The 15,834-nt window shown below is 38.0% G+C and overlaps 2 protein-coding genes across 2 annotated transcripts; both read right to left on the bottom strand.

Annotated features, from left to right (window-relative positions):
* Nucleotides 1-364: 364 nt before the first annotated feature.
* LOC115213151 (zinc finger protein 98-like) lies at nucleotides 365-2,851 on the bottom strand. Its single transcript, XM_029782085.2, has 2 exons — nucleotides 2,714-2,851; nucleotides 365-1,843 (listed from the first exon to the last, which is right to left on the bottom strand). The coding sequence occupies exon 2, from the start codon at nucleotides 1,710-1,712 to the stop codon at nucleotides 693-695; it is 1,020 nt and encodes a 339-aa protein (XP_029637945.1). The 5' UTR covers nucleotides 1,713-1,843; nucleotides 2,714-2,851; the 3' UTR covers nucleotides 365-692.
* Nucleotides 2,852-7,377: 4,526 nt separating this feature from the next.
* Nucleotides 7,378-14,245, bottom strand: LOC115213322 (zinc finger protein 728-like). Its single transcript, XM_036504217.1, has 2 exons — nucleotides 14,102-14,245; nucleotides 7,378-9,307 (listed from the first exon to the last, which is right to left on the bottom strand). The coding sequence occupies exon 2, from the start codon at nucleotides 9,181-9,183 to the stop codon at nucleotides 7,474-7,476; it is 1,710 nt and encodes a 569-aa protein (XP_036360110.1). The 5' UTR covers nucleotides 9,184-9,307; nucleotides 14,102-14,245; the 3' UTR covers nucleotides 7,378-7,473.
* Nucleotides 14,246-15,834: the final 1,589 nt, after the last annotated feature.

Here is a 15,834-nt window from a genome sequence, read left to right as displayed (position 1 = left end):
TCGACATAATACTCTGGTATTTCTTGTTATCATACCACGAGCTAGTTGGCCATATCTTCTTTGTCCTTTCCATGCTATTCCAGGATTACTTGTGTATAGTGGGCACATCCCAATTTGCATCATTCTCTATGATGGATTAGTACTTCGCCCTAGCTCCTTTCTAAACTTAGACCCTATCTCTTCGACAGCAGCCAGGTAACTGCATGCAATGGTTAGTATTGTCTCCCTAATTCTGTTGCATTGCTACCAGTAGTAGTAACAACAATTTTCTCACTCTAACCATATCATATGATACATGTGACCTAACAAGTAACATTAAAAATGAAAATTTACTACAATTTCCAAGAATAGACTACACATATTATAAACATTTATAGCACTTTAATAACATTCATATACATAAATTCTTTAATACAAATATCACAACAATATGGTTTTATACTATACTATCCTACAAAAGTCAGTGGTAAGATTGAGTACGATTGTGCCTTATTAAACACCTCAAGTTAGAGACTTCACAGTGGTGTGCTTTCTTTCCAGTGTGTGTACATATATGTCCATTTAAGCTGCCACTACTGGAAAATTCCTTGCCACAAACTTCACACTGATATGGTTTTTCTCCATTATGAGTGTGTTTATAGGACAGATTTTTCAGAAAATGCTTTCCGACACTTTTCACATTAGTGTGGCTTTTATCCAGTATGAACACATGTATGTCTTGTTAAGCTGGTCTTAAGTGAAAATTCTTTTCCACATATTAAACAGTGATATGGTTTCTCTCCTGTGTGAATACGTCTGTGTCTTTTTAAAGTACCATTTTCAGAAAATGCTTCACCACAAATTTCACAGTGATATGCTTTTTCCCCAGTATGAATACGAATGTGTTTCTTTAAGCTGCAGCTATCAAAAAAGTCTTTTCCACAAACTTCACAGTGATATGGTTTCTCTCCTGTGTGAATACGTTTGTGTAATGTTAAGACATATTTTTCAGGAAATACTTTCCCACAGATTTCACAGTGGTGTCGTTTTTCCCCTGTGTGAGTACGTTTATGCCTTATTAAGGTACCACTGTTTGTAAACCCTTTCCCACATATGTCACAATGATATGGCTTCTCTCCAGTGTGAACTCGTTTGTGGACTGTTAAAGATTCTTTGACAGAAAATGTTTTACCACAGATTTCACAGTGGTAAGGTTTTGAATGCACACCTCTATGTGTTTCACAGGCACTCACATCAGAAAATGCTTTCCCACAATCATCACACTTGTATGGCTTCTCCCCAGTGTGAGTACGTGTATGTCTTGTTAAATTATTAACCTTAGAAAATGATTTGCCACAGATTTCACAATCGTATCGTTTTTCTCCAGTGTGAATAAGCCGATGACTTGTTGCACTACTACGCCCTGAAAATGTTTTGCCACAGATTTCACAATGAAATGGTTTCTCTCCTGTGTGAGTACGTTTGTGTATCTTTATATAACATTTAGTAGAAAATGATTTTCCACATATTTCACAGTGAAATGGTTTCTCTCCTGTATGTGTACGTTTGTGTTCTATTAAATTTGCTTTTTGAGTGAATGTTTTCTCACATACTTCACAGTGGTATGGCTTTTCCCCAGTATGAGTGCGCCTATGAATAGCTAAATTAGATTTTGTACTAAGTAGTTTGCCACAAATATCACATTTGTAATGCTTGCTCACTTTCTGAAACATTGTCTTCGTTAAATTTTACAGTCTTATTCTTTCATTCTGAAGACATAAATTGGTTGATAAATCTTTCTACCCTAACACAGCAGACTCTCAGTATCCTCTGCAGAAAATCTTCTTTCAAATGGAAATATGTCCTGAAAGAAAAATAAAATGTATATTAGATACTAATGACCAAAAAGTTGTGAAATGAGTAGCTATTTATGTTGTATATAATTGACCATTCTCATCAATATCGCATAATCAATAGATCAGTAAGTCACAACTTTTATCTACATTACCTCTGTTCAGGATTAATAGAATATTCCCTAAGTCTTCATCATTATTATTTAACACATAAAGCACTGGGATTTGCTCTTACAAAGCATGGACTGCTGACCACATTTCATGAAAATGAGATTACCATGCACACATAAAAAATAAATGTAATAGCTTCTTAGTACATAATAGTGGCAAGTTGACTTTGACTTTCATCCTTTCGGAGTCGATAAATTAAGATCTAATCGACTGGCCCCTCCCCCAAAAATTTCGGGCCTTGGGCCTAGAGTAGAAAAGAATATTTACCAGCATATGTGAACCTGGACACAGAACCATCACACCTATCCACGAAGCCGGGTATTTAAGAGGCCCTTAATTAACATAAAGCCTGACACTACCCGGAAACAAAATCGGGAAAAAAAAGATGTAGGAATTGAATCTGAAAGCAAAAATGCCCGGAAAATAACGGGGGTGGGGGAGGCCTTCGGAAAATTCGGGACCTGAGGAAAAGTCTAATTTGTGATTTCAAAAGGATTATATTTTCCTCAAAGTTACAAGGCAGAAATTCGAATCTTGTGAGGATTTTCCGAAGGCCTCTCCTCACCCTCTGTTACACTATTTTTTTTTTTTCCGATTTCGTTTCCGAGTAATAATGTCAACATTAACCGAAAACCTTTTATATCGACCCAGGATGCGAAACAATTATATTAAAACGCATAAAAGCAATAGATAAATAATCGTCATCTTACCTTAATACATGTCTTCTGAATAGCTACCATCGTTAGCATCAATCATAAAAAACAGCTGCGAAATAATTAGAACTCCCTCTATGACGACGAAGATGGCGGTCTTATATGAATTCTATTGGTCACTTCAAGTCACGTGGGCTACATCGGGTAATTTACTTTCGTTTTTATTTGCTGGAATACTTTCACTTGAAATTGCTGGTTTCAATGAGCGTGATATATTTACTGTGTTGTTATTGCGCTGATACAGATACGTCATTTCTCGTCGGAAAGCATTAGGATCAGGCACGTTTTGTATTTTGGAAATAGTAGTACAATATATTCCACTTAGCGGTTCGGCAAAAGAGACCGATAGAATAAGTACTGGGCTTACAAAGAATAAGTCCCGGGGTCGATTTGCTCGACTGAAGGCGGTGCTCCAGCATGGCCGCAGTCAAATGACTGAAACAAGTAAAAGAGTAAAGAGTATAGGCCATATCCTCGAATACAAGTCGTCGCTCCCTGAAATAGCCTCGGTCGATCTTCCGTGCGACTTTGAAAACAAATTTCTAATTGTAGCTTGAACAGATTGGCATACCATTAAAGCGAACTCCGAGGCCTAGCCCAATAGAGCATAAGGACGTTTTAACCAACTTACTATAATTATGAGGAAAATGTCACTGGCTAGCTTAGGATAACAGGGAAATGGACATTAAATAAGACGTTTACATACTAAACGACGAGTAAGGCCATGAATAATCACACTGAAAGGAATAAAGGTTTTAAATATTATCATAGTTTATTTATCTGACTATATTTGATGCCAAAAATGCGTGGCGTGCGTTGAGTATGGGTCCAACCGATCATATTTGGTGGTAAATGCAACTTCGGTGTGAAAAATCTTCCATTTTCTGATAAGAGATTCTGTAGTTGTATTGCAACCCACCTTTTCAGGACTAAAATTAAGTTTCGAGAGATTTACCTTCACGTGAAATTTTCTTATCAAAATATGGAATCTCAATGAATACAACAGACAATTTCTTTCCATTAAATCATAAAGTGCTGGGACTTGCACTTACATAGCATGGACTGCTGAGCACATTTTATAAAAATGAGACTACCATGCACACATACAAAATAGTTAAAATATCTTCTTAGTATATAATGGTGGCAAGTTTTACATCATATGAAAAGTCATTAGTTGAACCATTAGTCCTCTTGCATTCTGGCGAGAGGGGGGGGTATCGGCGCGTTTGAGTGACGCTAGACCTCAACAAATGCCCATAAATTAAATGCATCTATCTGGGCCACGATTGTGATCTATCGACCTGTGTCTGACGGCCACGATCGTGGCCCGGCGCACTTTATGTGTTAAGATAAAATTAAAATCTTTGGGAAATATGGAAAACGTACAACGGAACTGGATCCGGTCTTTAAAACCAGTTGATTAATATTATTGGAGTTTTGTTGTTGCTTTTAAATTTTAAACACCTATTCGTTGGTAGAAAAACTGCGATATTTTTCTGACTTCTTAAGACTGTAGGGAGCCGTTTGAAAACAAAAGAGTAGTTAGAGTGAGTACGAATTGATATAAGGTTAAGAAAGTGGTTAGAAGGTAAAATTCAACAAGAATGTAAACATTAATTAGGACACACCCAGAAACACAGGCTGAGAGGAAAAGATTTTGGTGAGTATAGGGAATATTTCAGTAGAGTAGCGATAGGTCACTGAAGGGACTTTGTTAGAGTTAATGCCCTTGGTAAGTTTGCAGTAAACTGAGAAACTTCAGAACTCGGGCTGTGTGTGCGCATGGTGAAATGGAGAGAAACGGTTTATACAATAGAGTTGGTTGCAGAGCCTTTACTACAGAACTATTCTGAGAATTACAATGTTTCACAGATGAAAGGAACAACGATTCTTCATGGTCAATAGTGATCCTTTTGGTATACAAAGATCAGTTGGAGTTTAAGAACTGGATAAGGATTATCAAGTTTGCAGGTATGGGTGGTTTGGTTCAAGCATTGTTGATGCTGTTTTGTGTCTGAACGGCTGGAGTGATGCTATCAGAAAAGCATTCATGGCCATGTGGGATATGGACGGACATCATCATCATCATCGTTTAACGTCCGCTTTCCATGCTAGCAAGGGTTGGACAATTTGACTGAGGACTGGTGAACCAGATGGCTGCACCAGGCTCCAATCTGATCTGGCAGAGATTCTACAGCTGGGTGCCCTTCCTAACGCCAACCACTCCGACATATAACATGATTTCTAAGATAGTTAATATAACTGGTGCAGCTGTGGTTATTCACTTTACTCAAACTACTTAAAGGTCCAGGTTATTGCAATAGAAAAGGGATCAGTTCACTTAGTAAGTGCAAAGATGATTATGGATTGGGTATGGGGATCAGAAAGATATAAAGATTATTTGAATGATTACGAATCAGTTAGCAATGTGTGATGAGAGGAGATGAGTTGATGTAGAGAAATGAAGACAGAGAAGATTCAGGTTGAACCTAGTGAGGGTGGCAGGGAATAGTTCATGTCACATCTGAATAGCTGTCCGGTGTCATGATATGGTTAAATGTTGCAGATCCTTACAACGGTGAATTTAGGTAGTGTTAGAGGGTGGTTTGAAGGAACAATGGCAGTATGGAATTAGTGGAAAGTTCAGTCCCTGTGTCTGCATCTCCAGCTACTTGCGATAGTTTAGCTAGATTTACAAGACAATCAAAACTACTATGTCACCAGATTCATGTCAACCATGATAATATAATCAAGTCACATTTCTGAATACTCACTATATCCTCATGACAACTAAGGGGCTTTACATCAAAATGTTATAATATTGTTATACATAATGATGGTCATATTTTGCCAATTAAACACCTTCTATATATTTGGTTTTCTCTTCAGATTTATCATTATTCTAGTTTCTTTCTTAAAGCTCTTTCATCCCACATCTTGTGACCTCTTCCGTAACTCTCTATTTCATGCCTCTTCTTGTTCTGCTTATTCCATTTTATATTTCTCTCATATGTATCCATATATGTGCAACAATTTGAATCTGTATCTGGGTGCATGTTTTGTGTGGATATCCGTATGATTACTACATTATTTGTATCTGGATCTTGTATTTTTTCTTTTCTCATTGTCTTTAGTATGTCTTGTGTGTGTGTATATGAATTTATGTATTATACTGTTGGTATCTTGTTTCCTTTTCTTCTCATTTTGTCTTCAGCCATCAGGTCGTGCAGTGGGGGTGATGTCATTCCATTCATGTTTTCTGTTGAGGTTTAGTCTATTACTGTATGTGTGGCCACCATAATCTGAGTGTCATGCCTGCTCTATGTGTTGATAATATGTTAACCATGCCTTCATGTCCTAATTGAGCATGTTGGTAGAGCGCTGATGAGCTTCTCTCCTTCACCTTCCACCATTGTATGTCATATCCTCTTTCTCTTCCATACCTCACTACACTTTATATTTTAAGCTACATTCCTCACTTTACAGTTTATCCGTGGGTTCATCCTAAACACAATACTGTTGCTCTCCTTAAAGGTGGTTCACTCAAATGGATACGTTTTACAGATCTGGTATTTTATGGAGGTCATTGGCCTTTCTACTACTTTAATAAATAAATTCATCTTATCTAAGGTTTTCCCAAAAAGATGTTTGTTCACCTACAGGGTGAATACTCTGGTATTTTTACTTACCATGCCAAGAGTTAGTTAGCCTTATCAATCTTCATGCTATTCCAGGATTCATTTGTGTAAAGGGGGCAGATCCCAAGTTCTTTCTACACTTTGATCCTATCCCTTTGATAGCAGCCAGGGATCTGCATGCAGTGGATGTCTCCCTAATTCTGCTGGGTTGCTAGTAGTAGTAACAACAGTTTTCTCACTCTAACCAGATACATGTCAACCATGATAATATAATCAATAGTGTCATTTCTGAATACTCACCATATCCCCATGACAACCATGGGGCTTCACATATTGCTATACATGATCATATTTTGCCAATTAAACACACACTTGGTCTTCTCTTCAGCTTTATTGTTATTCTAGTTTCTTTCTTAAATCTCTTTCATCCACATCTTGTGACCTCTTCAGTGATTCTCTATCCCAAGTTTCTTCTTGTCCTGCTTATTCCATTTTGTCTGGCTCGGTTATGTATCCTTATCTGCGCAACAATAAGCATCTGTATAGCTATGCGTTTGCTTACTACATTGTTGGTCTTTTGTATTTTTTTCTTCTTTCCCACTGTCATTACTATGTCTTGTTTGTGTGTATATGGATGTATGTATTATCTTGTTCGTATCTGTTTACTTCTCATTTTGTCTTTAGCCATCGGGTTGGGCAGTGTGGTGGAGTAGGGGTGACGTTCTTATTCCATTCAAGTTTTCTGTTGAGGTTCAGTCTATCTACAACTGTATGTGTGGCCACCATAATCTACCTGCATGTCATGTCTGCTCTATGTGTTGATAGTACACTTTGATCCTGTCTCTTTGACAATACCTGAGGAACTGCATAGAGTCGATGAAGTCCTGTACGTATCTCTAAAGCTATCAGGTTGCTAGTAGAAGAGTTTTCTCACTCTAACCATATCATATGATATATATGACCGAACAAGTAACATTAAAAATGAAAAATTTACAACTTCCAAAGAATACACTAAACATATTATAAACATTTATAGCAATTTAATAACATTCATATACATAAATTCTTTAATGCAAATATCACAACAAAATGGTTTTATACTATACTTTCCTACAAAAGTCAGTGGTAAGGTTTATCTCCATCATTAAAAGTACATTTATGAGTTGATATATAATCACTGCGATTAAATGATTTCCCACAAATAACACAGCTGTATGGTTTTTCCCCAGTATGAATACGCTTGTGTCTTATTAAACATCTCAAGTTAGAAAATGCTTTGCCACAGATTTCACAGTGGTGAGGTTTCTCTCCAGTGTGTGTACGTTTATGTCCGTTAAAGTTGCCATGACTGGAAAATTTCTTCCCACAAACTTCACACTGATATGGTTTTTCTCCAGTATGAGTGCGTTTATGAACTAATAGGACAGATTTTTCAGAAAATGCTTTGCCACAGATTTCACAGTAGTGTGGCTTTTCCCCGGTATGACGACGGGTATGAACTGTTAAGTTGGGCTGAAGTGAAAATTTTTTTCCACATATTAAACAGCGATATGGTTTCTCTCCTGTGTGAATACGTCTGTGTCTTTTTAACTGATCATTTACAGAAAATGTTTTGCCACAGATTTCACAGTGGTGTGATTTCTCTCCAGTGTGTGTACGTTTATGTACATTCAAGCTGCCAGTATTGGCAAATTTCTTCCCACAAACCTCACACTGATATGGTTTTTCTCCAGTATGAGTGCGTTTATGAACTAATAGGACAGATTTTTCAGAAAATGCTTTTCCACAGATTTCACAGTAGTGTGGCTTTTCCCCAGTATGAAGACGGGTATGAGCTGTTAAGTTTGGCTTCAGTGAAAATTTTTTTCCACATATTAAACAGCGATATGGTTTCTCTCCTGTGTGAATACGTCTGTGTCTTTTTAAAGTCCCATTTTGAGAAAATGCTTTGCCACAGATTTCACAGTGATGTGGTTTTTCTCCAGTATGAATACGATTGTGTTTCTTTAAGCTGCACCTATCAGAAAAGTCTTTTCCGCAAACCTCACAGTGATATGGTTTCTCTCCTGTGTGAATTCGTTTGTGTAATGTTAAAATAAATTTTTCAGTAAATGATTTCCCACAGATTTCACAGTGGTGTCGTTTTTCCCCTGTGTGAGTACGTTTATGCCTTATTAAGGTACCACTACTTGTAAATCCTTTCCCACATACTTCACAATGATATGGTTTCTCTCCAGTGTGAACACGTTTGTGTATTGTTAAAGACACTTTTACAGAAAATGCTTTATCACAGATTTCACAGTGGTAAGGTTTTGAGTGTACACCTCTGTGTGTTTCACATTCACTCAAATTAGAAAAAGCTTTCCCACAATCATCACACCTGTATGGCTTCTCCCCAGTATGGGTACGTTTATGCCTTTTTAAATTACCAAGTCGAGAAAATGGCTTGCCACAGATTTCACAATTGAATCGCTTTTCTCCAGTGTGAATAAGTTGATGACTTCTCACATTATGAAACTGTGAAAATGCTTTGCCACAGATTTCACAGTGGTATGGTTTCTCTCCAGTGTGTGTACGTTTGTGAATCTTTATGTAACCTTTATCAGAAAATGATTTTCCACATATTTCACAGTGAAATGGTTTCTCTCCTGTATGTGTACGTTTGTGTTCTCTTAAATTTCCTTTTACAGAGAATGCCCTCTCACATACTTCACAGCGGTATGGCTTTTCCCCTGTATGAGTGCGCCTATGAATAGCTAAATTAGATTTTGTAGTAAGATCTTTGCCACAAATATCACATTTGTAAGGTTTGCTCCCTTTCTGATACATTCTCTCAGTTAAATTTTGCAATTTTATTTTCTCATTCTGAAAACATTGGTTAATAAATCTCTCTACCCAAACACAGCAGATTGGCAGTATCCTCTGCAGAAAATCTTTCAAATGGAAATATGTCCTGAAAGAAAAATAAAATAAATATTAGATACTAATGACTAAAAAGTTGTGAAATGAGTTGCTATTTGTGTGGTAAGTGATTGACTATATTCTCAACAATATCTCAATCATAGATCAGCAAGTCACAACCTTTCTTCATGTTGTCTCTGTTCAGGATCAATAGAATATTCCCTAAGTCCTTATCATTATTATCTAATATCTGTTTTTGGTCCTGGCAAGAGTCGGACAGTTTGACAGGAACCAGCAAAGTCCCACCAGGTTCCATTGTCAGTTGGCATGGTTTCTACAGCTGGATGCCCTTCCTAATGCTCACCACTTTACAGAGTGTATAACGCAATCTCCCGTCAGTAAACATTTCTAAAAAAATGCTTTCCCTCCTTTGTGGTGGGTGAGAGTGCTATTGTCTTATTTGACAGCAATAATTAACAATGTTTTCCCACATATTTCAGAGTATGCTTCTATCACCTGTTTGAATATGTGTGTGATTAAACAAACTGACCAAGTGTTCACAGATTGAAACTAGGCAGAATTAGATAAATAGATGTTCTCATTTCATGAGGTCAGAAGTAGCTTCATAAGAAATATGCAGAATTCTTTCCATTACCTCCTTTCAATGAATCATGAGTGTGCCTGGCTAAAGGCTTAGTGGCATTTCACCCATCTTCACATTCTGACAAGGGCAACTTTGCCTTTCATTCTTTTCGATCAATGAAATAAGTACCAGTTGAATACTTGCACTGATGTAAATCCACTGGCCTCTCCCCTCAAACTACTGGCCTTGTGCCAAAATGCTAAAATCAACACTATTTGTTTGTTTGAGAACAGAAAAAGCACAAATCTTCTTCAGGACAAAATCTGTTTCCTTCCTCAGTCTCTAGATGAAAGAGAGATGAGAAGAAAACATGACAGATGTAAAGAATCAAATCATTGTTATAGATATACTTGATACTTAAGAATTACCAGAAAACCATTCCTGCTATTTGGGACGGTGTTTAAGTAATACTCTGTTGGAGGTACTGTCATAGGCCCATGGTCACTGGATTATTTCCACTCAGTATTAATGTTTCACATAATTATACTCAGCAAAGTTTCAAACATTACACTACATCCCTCCAACAAGACAAATATTTTTGTCCTTAACTATTCATATGTCTAAGAATCTCAGAAAAATGTCATGCAAATAAAGTAACAGTTATTGTTTGTTTTAGTTGAAATGGAACCAATTCCATTAATCTTTTTCTTCTTTCCATCAGTGGAATGTGGCCATGCTGGGGTACTGCCTTGAAAGGTTTGGTTCAACTCAATTCTCGGTCAAGCCATCCAGCCCATGCTGGCATGGAAAGCAGACGTTAAACGATGAGGATAATCGTAGTCATGGATGATGCGTGTCACATAATTGGCACATAAAAAGCATCTTCCGAGCGATGGGCTCCATGGAGGAAATGTGGTCGAAGCCTGTGTCAACCATCTGGTATCTGTGCAGGTGGCACACAAAAAGCACCAACTGAGCGCTGGGCATAACGGAGGCAATGTGGCCAATGCCAGTGCCATGTAAAAAGCACCTGATGAGCAGTGGGCCTCACAGAGACAATGCAGCCGATGCCGGTGTTGCATAACTGGCACCCGTACCAGTGGTATGTAAAAAGCAATGGCAAATGGTCAAGAGACTTGGCAATATGTTGTGTTTGAGAAGAAGACCCATCAAGTCCAGTGAAATTGTAGTCATAGTGGATGCTGGTGTAACGCAACTGGCACGCACTTGTTGTGGGACTTGGCACATGCTACCACTTTTAGCTAAAACCAGCTTTATATCTTTTATTTGTCCTTTGGAGCCACGAGGGGGGGGGTTACAGTTGCTTGATATTGATGATCACTCGAGCCTTTTCAAGAATTCTGTCTGTAAATGTTTAAAAATAACCGATAATTGTAAGGTTTATTGTGATTGATCTGACAAACACAAACTGGCCAATCACAGAAGGTCCCAGATCATGCTTCTAATCTGCCATAGCAGGTAGATTAGTTACTGTAAACTACACTTTTCCCGAAAACCCTCAACTGGCTGAGCGCTGTATGAGAGAGCACTTTGAGGTAGTGTAAACAGAACGGGCCCTGGGACCCGACTGAATGGGCTGATTTGTTACATTTTCTGTTTGTCAGCTGTTGCACATGATGACCGATGTCTGACAAGTTTTCTGTGCTGTCATTCAAATGTAACCATTACTAGCACTATGACCCAGCAACGCCAGGTCATAGTGCTAGTGCATGCATATACAGCTGTGTGCGTGCGCACATACACGCGAGTACTGTCCAAATCTCCGACCAATCACATACAGCTAGCTGGCATTCAATTGGCATATCAAGTTTTGGGTATTTTGATTGGGTTTTGGATAGAAAATTCACAAAAAAAGTCACTTCTATTGATTTTTTAATGGCTTTGCGGGGTGACTGGGGAAATGTAAAGATGTGCACGACCACCCTTGGATGGTTTTGAATGACCATAGAAAGTGCGAGCCCACTAACTGAAAAATTGTGGATTTGTATAAAGGATACACACACACACACAGACATTTTGCCGTTTATATATATATAGAGATAACTATTGACCCAGCTTGCCAAACATATGTGTAAGTATCAGTAGAAAATACTAGAACCCCATGATTTTTGTGAGTGTTTTACAGTGTGCCCCATTGATATATTCAAGTTACCAGTAGAAAATACTAGACTGTAGAACTATAGGATCTATGAAAGTGCTTTACACTGTTCTCCATTGACATAGGTGCTACTCTAAACCACAGGAAGGTTCAGATTTTAAAGAAGACGACTCCTAATTTGAGGGTGATTCTTTTAAAGTTCAAATTCCATCCCGTACACCATTATATATGGTATATATATATGTATGTATATATAGTTCAAATATAGTTGAGTGTTTTCGGTTCAAATTCACAGAAAGCAAACGACGAAGACAGGCGAGGGAAAAACAAGAAGGTTTGACACTTGGGAAGAATGGAAAAGTCTTTTATGTTTCAAGCCTATACTCTTCAACAGAAAGGGCTGAGAGGGAAAAAAAAGGAAAAAAAAAAAAAAAAAAAAAAACGGACGGAAAGAGATGGGAAAGACTTCCTCACCACCCCCATTTCCTCCCATTTTTTAAATTATTATTTTTTTTTTTTACCAAAAATCGGCATTTTGAAATCCCGCCTCTTCTTAATTTTTCAATTTATTCCCTAACCGTAACCCTAAAACCCTAACTACAAAAATTTTTGGAAACTTTTTTCATAATAATAATCTCCATATTTTTCCACATTTTTTTTTTTAATTGCCCAAAGAACCGCGCAGTGGGACTCAACTGGAAATTAAGTGGTCACAAAGCCAGCTTCTAAAACACCCAGCCATGCATGCGCATGGAAAATATAAACTTCTTTACAGCTAAATGGTCCAAGACGATACAACTAAATGTTCTTTCGTTTAGGAACAATGCCAGCAATTTTGAATGTGAGGGGTCCCGCGATCAAAATTACACCGGAATGATAAAAGGCGAAGTTGATTGACCATGGCAAGATTTGAATTCAGAATGTACAAGTCTGAGGTACTATTTGAGAACAGTGGTCCCGGTGCGCGCACTCGCGTAGTCGCGCATCCGCGCTAGCTAGTCGTGACTAGTCGATCCTACAACGACTGCCTAGCAAAGTAAATAAAACAAAATAATTTTACACAAAGTAAATAATTTTTTAAACAAAGTAAATAACACAAAAACACAAAGTAAGGATCGACTAATCATGACTAGCTAGTGCGGATGCGCGCACCGGGACCACTGTTCTCAAGTAGTACCCAAGTCTGAAACAAATTCTAAAGTTTTTTTGATTTTTTTTTTTGCTCCGACGTTTTAATAGTTTTACTATGAAAGGCGCAGGAGTGGCTGTGTGGTAAGTAACTTGTCTACCAATCACATGGTTCCGGGTTCAGTCCCACTGCGTGGCACCTTGAGCAAGTGTCTTCTATAGCCTCGGGCCAACCAAAGCCTTGTGAGTGGATTTGGTAGACGGAAACTGAAAGAAGCCCATCATATATATGTATATATATATGTATGCGTGTGTGTGTTTGTGTCTGTGTTTGTCCCCCTAGCATTGCTTGACGACCGATGCTGGTGTGTTTATGTCCCCGTTACTTAGCAGTTCGGCAAAAAGAGACCGATAGAATAAGTACTGGGCTTACAAAAGAATAAGTCCCGGGGTCGAGATGCTCGATTAAAGGCGGTGCTCCAGCATGGCCGCAGTCAAATGACTGAAACAAGTAAAAATTTTAAAAAAGAATAAAAGCATTGTAAAGCCACTTTGGTCACAGTTATAAAGTTTGATGCGCATTCTCTTATTGATCCCGATTCGTTGAAAATTACTTCATTATTCTTATGAAATATAAGTGAGTTTATTTTGAAAACCATAAGCGGTGTATGTATTTCTGAAGATCTAGCCTAGTTTAATTTGCGTGACATGTCTCCTGGAACAGTAGACAAAGTACCAATCATGAACTGGAATGAATTTCTTTCTTGCAATTCGATAAACAAAAGAGGAAACTATCGTTCATGGCTCGGTTAATTCCTTCAACGCTCTCTGGACACGGAGCCTTCACACCGATCCATGACAGCCGAGTGTTTAAGACACCAACCGACATTACACAAACATAAAACAGCAATTTGTTGACCCTTAATTAAGAGAAAGCCTTTTATATCGACCCAGAATGCGAAATAATTACCTATATTAAATACATATAAACAAAAGATAAATAAACATTGCCTTACCTTAATATTTTGCTTCTCCACAATAACTACGCATTGTTAATATCATTCATACACAACTGCTGCTAAATAATTTTATCTCCCGCCAAGACGACTTGGCTTCAGTCAATGTTTTGTGAGAAACAAAGATGGCAGTGTTATGCGAATTTTGGTGACTCGCAAGTCACGTGGTCTACAGAGGGTAATTTTCTTTTTCTTTTTTTTGACAACAAAGTTTCAAGTGAAATCGCTGGTTTTAATTAAAATGAGATATATTCTGTGTTGCTATTATGCTGATATAGATACACCATTTCTCATCCGACACCATTAGGAGCACATACGTTTTGGAATTTGGGGATCTTTTCCTTTTTGCTGCCAGTATTTCAAAATTAAGGTTTACTGAAAATTTTAAATTTTGGCACATTAAGATACTATTCAACTTACTTAAGCTCATTAGAGGTTCAGGTCATTGTGATGATAAAATAGTGAACAGTTGACTTAAGAAGTGCAAAGATAATCATGGGTTGGGTCTGCAGGGTGAGAAAGATACAAAGATTATTTGGAATGACTGTATATGAGTTATCAAAGAATGGTTTTCAGGAATAATGGCAATACAGAACTATAGGGAAGTTCAGTTCCTGTGTCTGCATGTTCAGCCAGTGGTGATAATTTATCTAGATTTATAAGACAATCGAAACTGGATGGAAGCACTCCGTCGGTTACGACGATGAGGGTTCTGGTGGATCCGAATCAACGGAACAGCCTGCTCGTGAAATTAACGTGCAAGTGGCTGAGCACTCCACAGACACATGCACCCTTAACGTAGTTCTCGGGGATATTCAGCGTGACAAGGCCGGCCCCTTGAAATACAGGTACAACAAAAACAGGAAGTAAGAGTGAGAGAAAGTTGTGGTGAAAGAGTACAGCAGGAGATCACCACCATCCCCTGCCGGAGCCGCGGAGCTTTTTTAGGTGTTTTCGCTCAATAAACACTCACAACGCCCGGTCTGGGAATCAAAACCGCGAGTCCGCTGCCCTAACCACTGGGCCATTGCGCCTCCACACAATCGAAACTACCACATGACCAGATCCATAACAACCATGATAATATAATCAATAGCATATCCTCAAGACTACCATGGGGCTTTACATCAAAATGTTATAATATTGTTATACATAATGATGGTCATATTTTGCCAATTAAACACCCTCTATATATTTGGTCTACTCTTCAGCTTTATCATTATTCTAGTTTCTTTCTTACAGCTCTTTCATCCCACATCCTGTGACCTCTTCAGTATCTCTCTATACCATGTCTCTTCTTGTTCTGCTTATTCCATTTTGTCTTTCTCTGCTATGTATCCATATATGTGCAACAATTTGAATCTGTATCTGAGTGCATGTTTTGTGTGCATATGTGCTTGCTTACTACATCGTTTGTACCTGGGTCTTTTATTTTTTCCTTTCTCATTCCATTTACTGTCTTTGTGTGTATTTATGGGTTTATGTATTATACTGTATCTGTCTTTAGTCATCAGGCTGTGCAGTCTAATGGAGTGGGGTGATGTTGAACCATTCATGTTTTCTGTTCAGACTCAGTTCATCGAATACTGTGCATGTGGGCCCTCCATAATCTGAGTGTCATGTCTGGTCTATGTGATTAAGTCTACACTATTAACCAAACTTTCATATTCGAATTGAACATGTTGGTAGAGCACTGATGAATTTTTCCTTCAGTGTCCAGCAGTGTGTGTCAT

This window comes from Octopus sinensis, linkage group LG6, assembly GCF_006345805.1.
Source record: "Octopus sinensis linkage group LG6, ASM634580v1, whole genome shotgun sequence".
In the NCBI taxonomy this organism is placed as follows: domain Eukaryota; kingdom Metazoa; phylum Mollusca; class Cephalopoda; order Octopoda; family Octopodidae; genus Octopus; species Octopus sinensis.
The sequence above is the reverse complement of the archived record's forward strand: the minus strand, read 5'-3'. Positions and strand labels throughout refer to the sequence as shown.

Excerpts from the sequence above, each read along its gene's own strand:
- LOC115213151 (XM_029782085.2), bottom strand. The coding sequence starts at position 1,712 with ATGTTTCAGAAAGTGAGCAAGCATTACAAATGTGATATTTGTGGCAAA.
- LOC115213322 (XM_036504217.1), bottom strand. The coding sequence starts at position 9,183 with ATGTATCAGAAAGGGAGCAAACCTTACAAATGTGATATTTGTGGCAAA.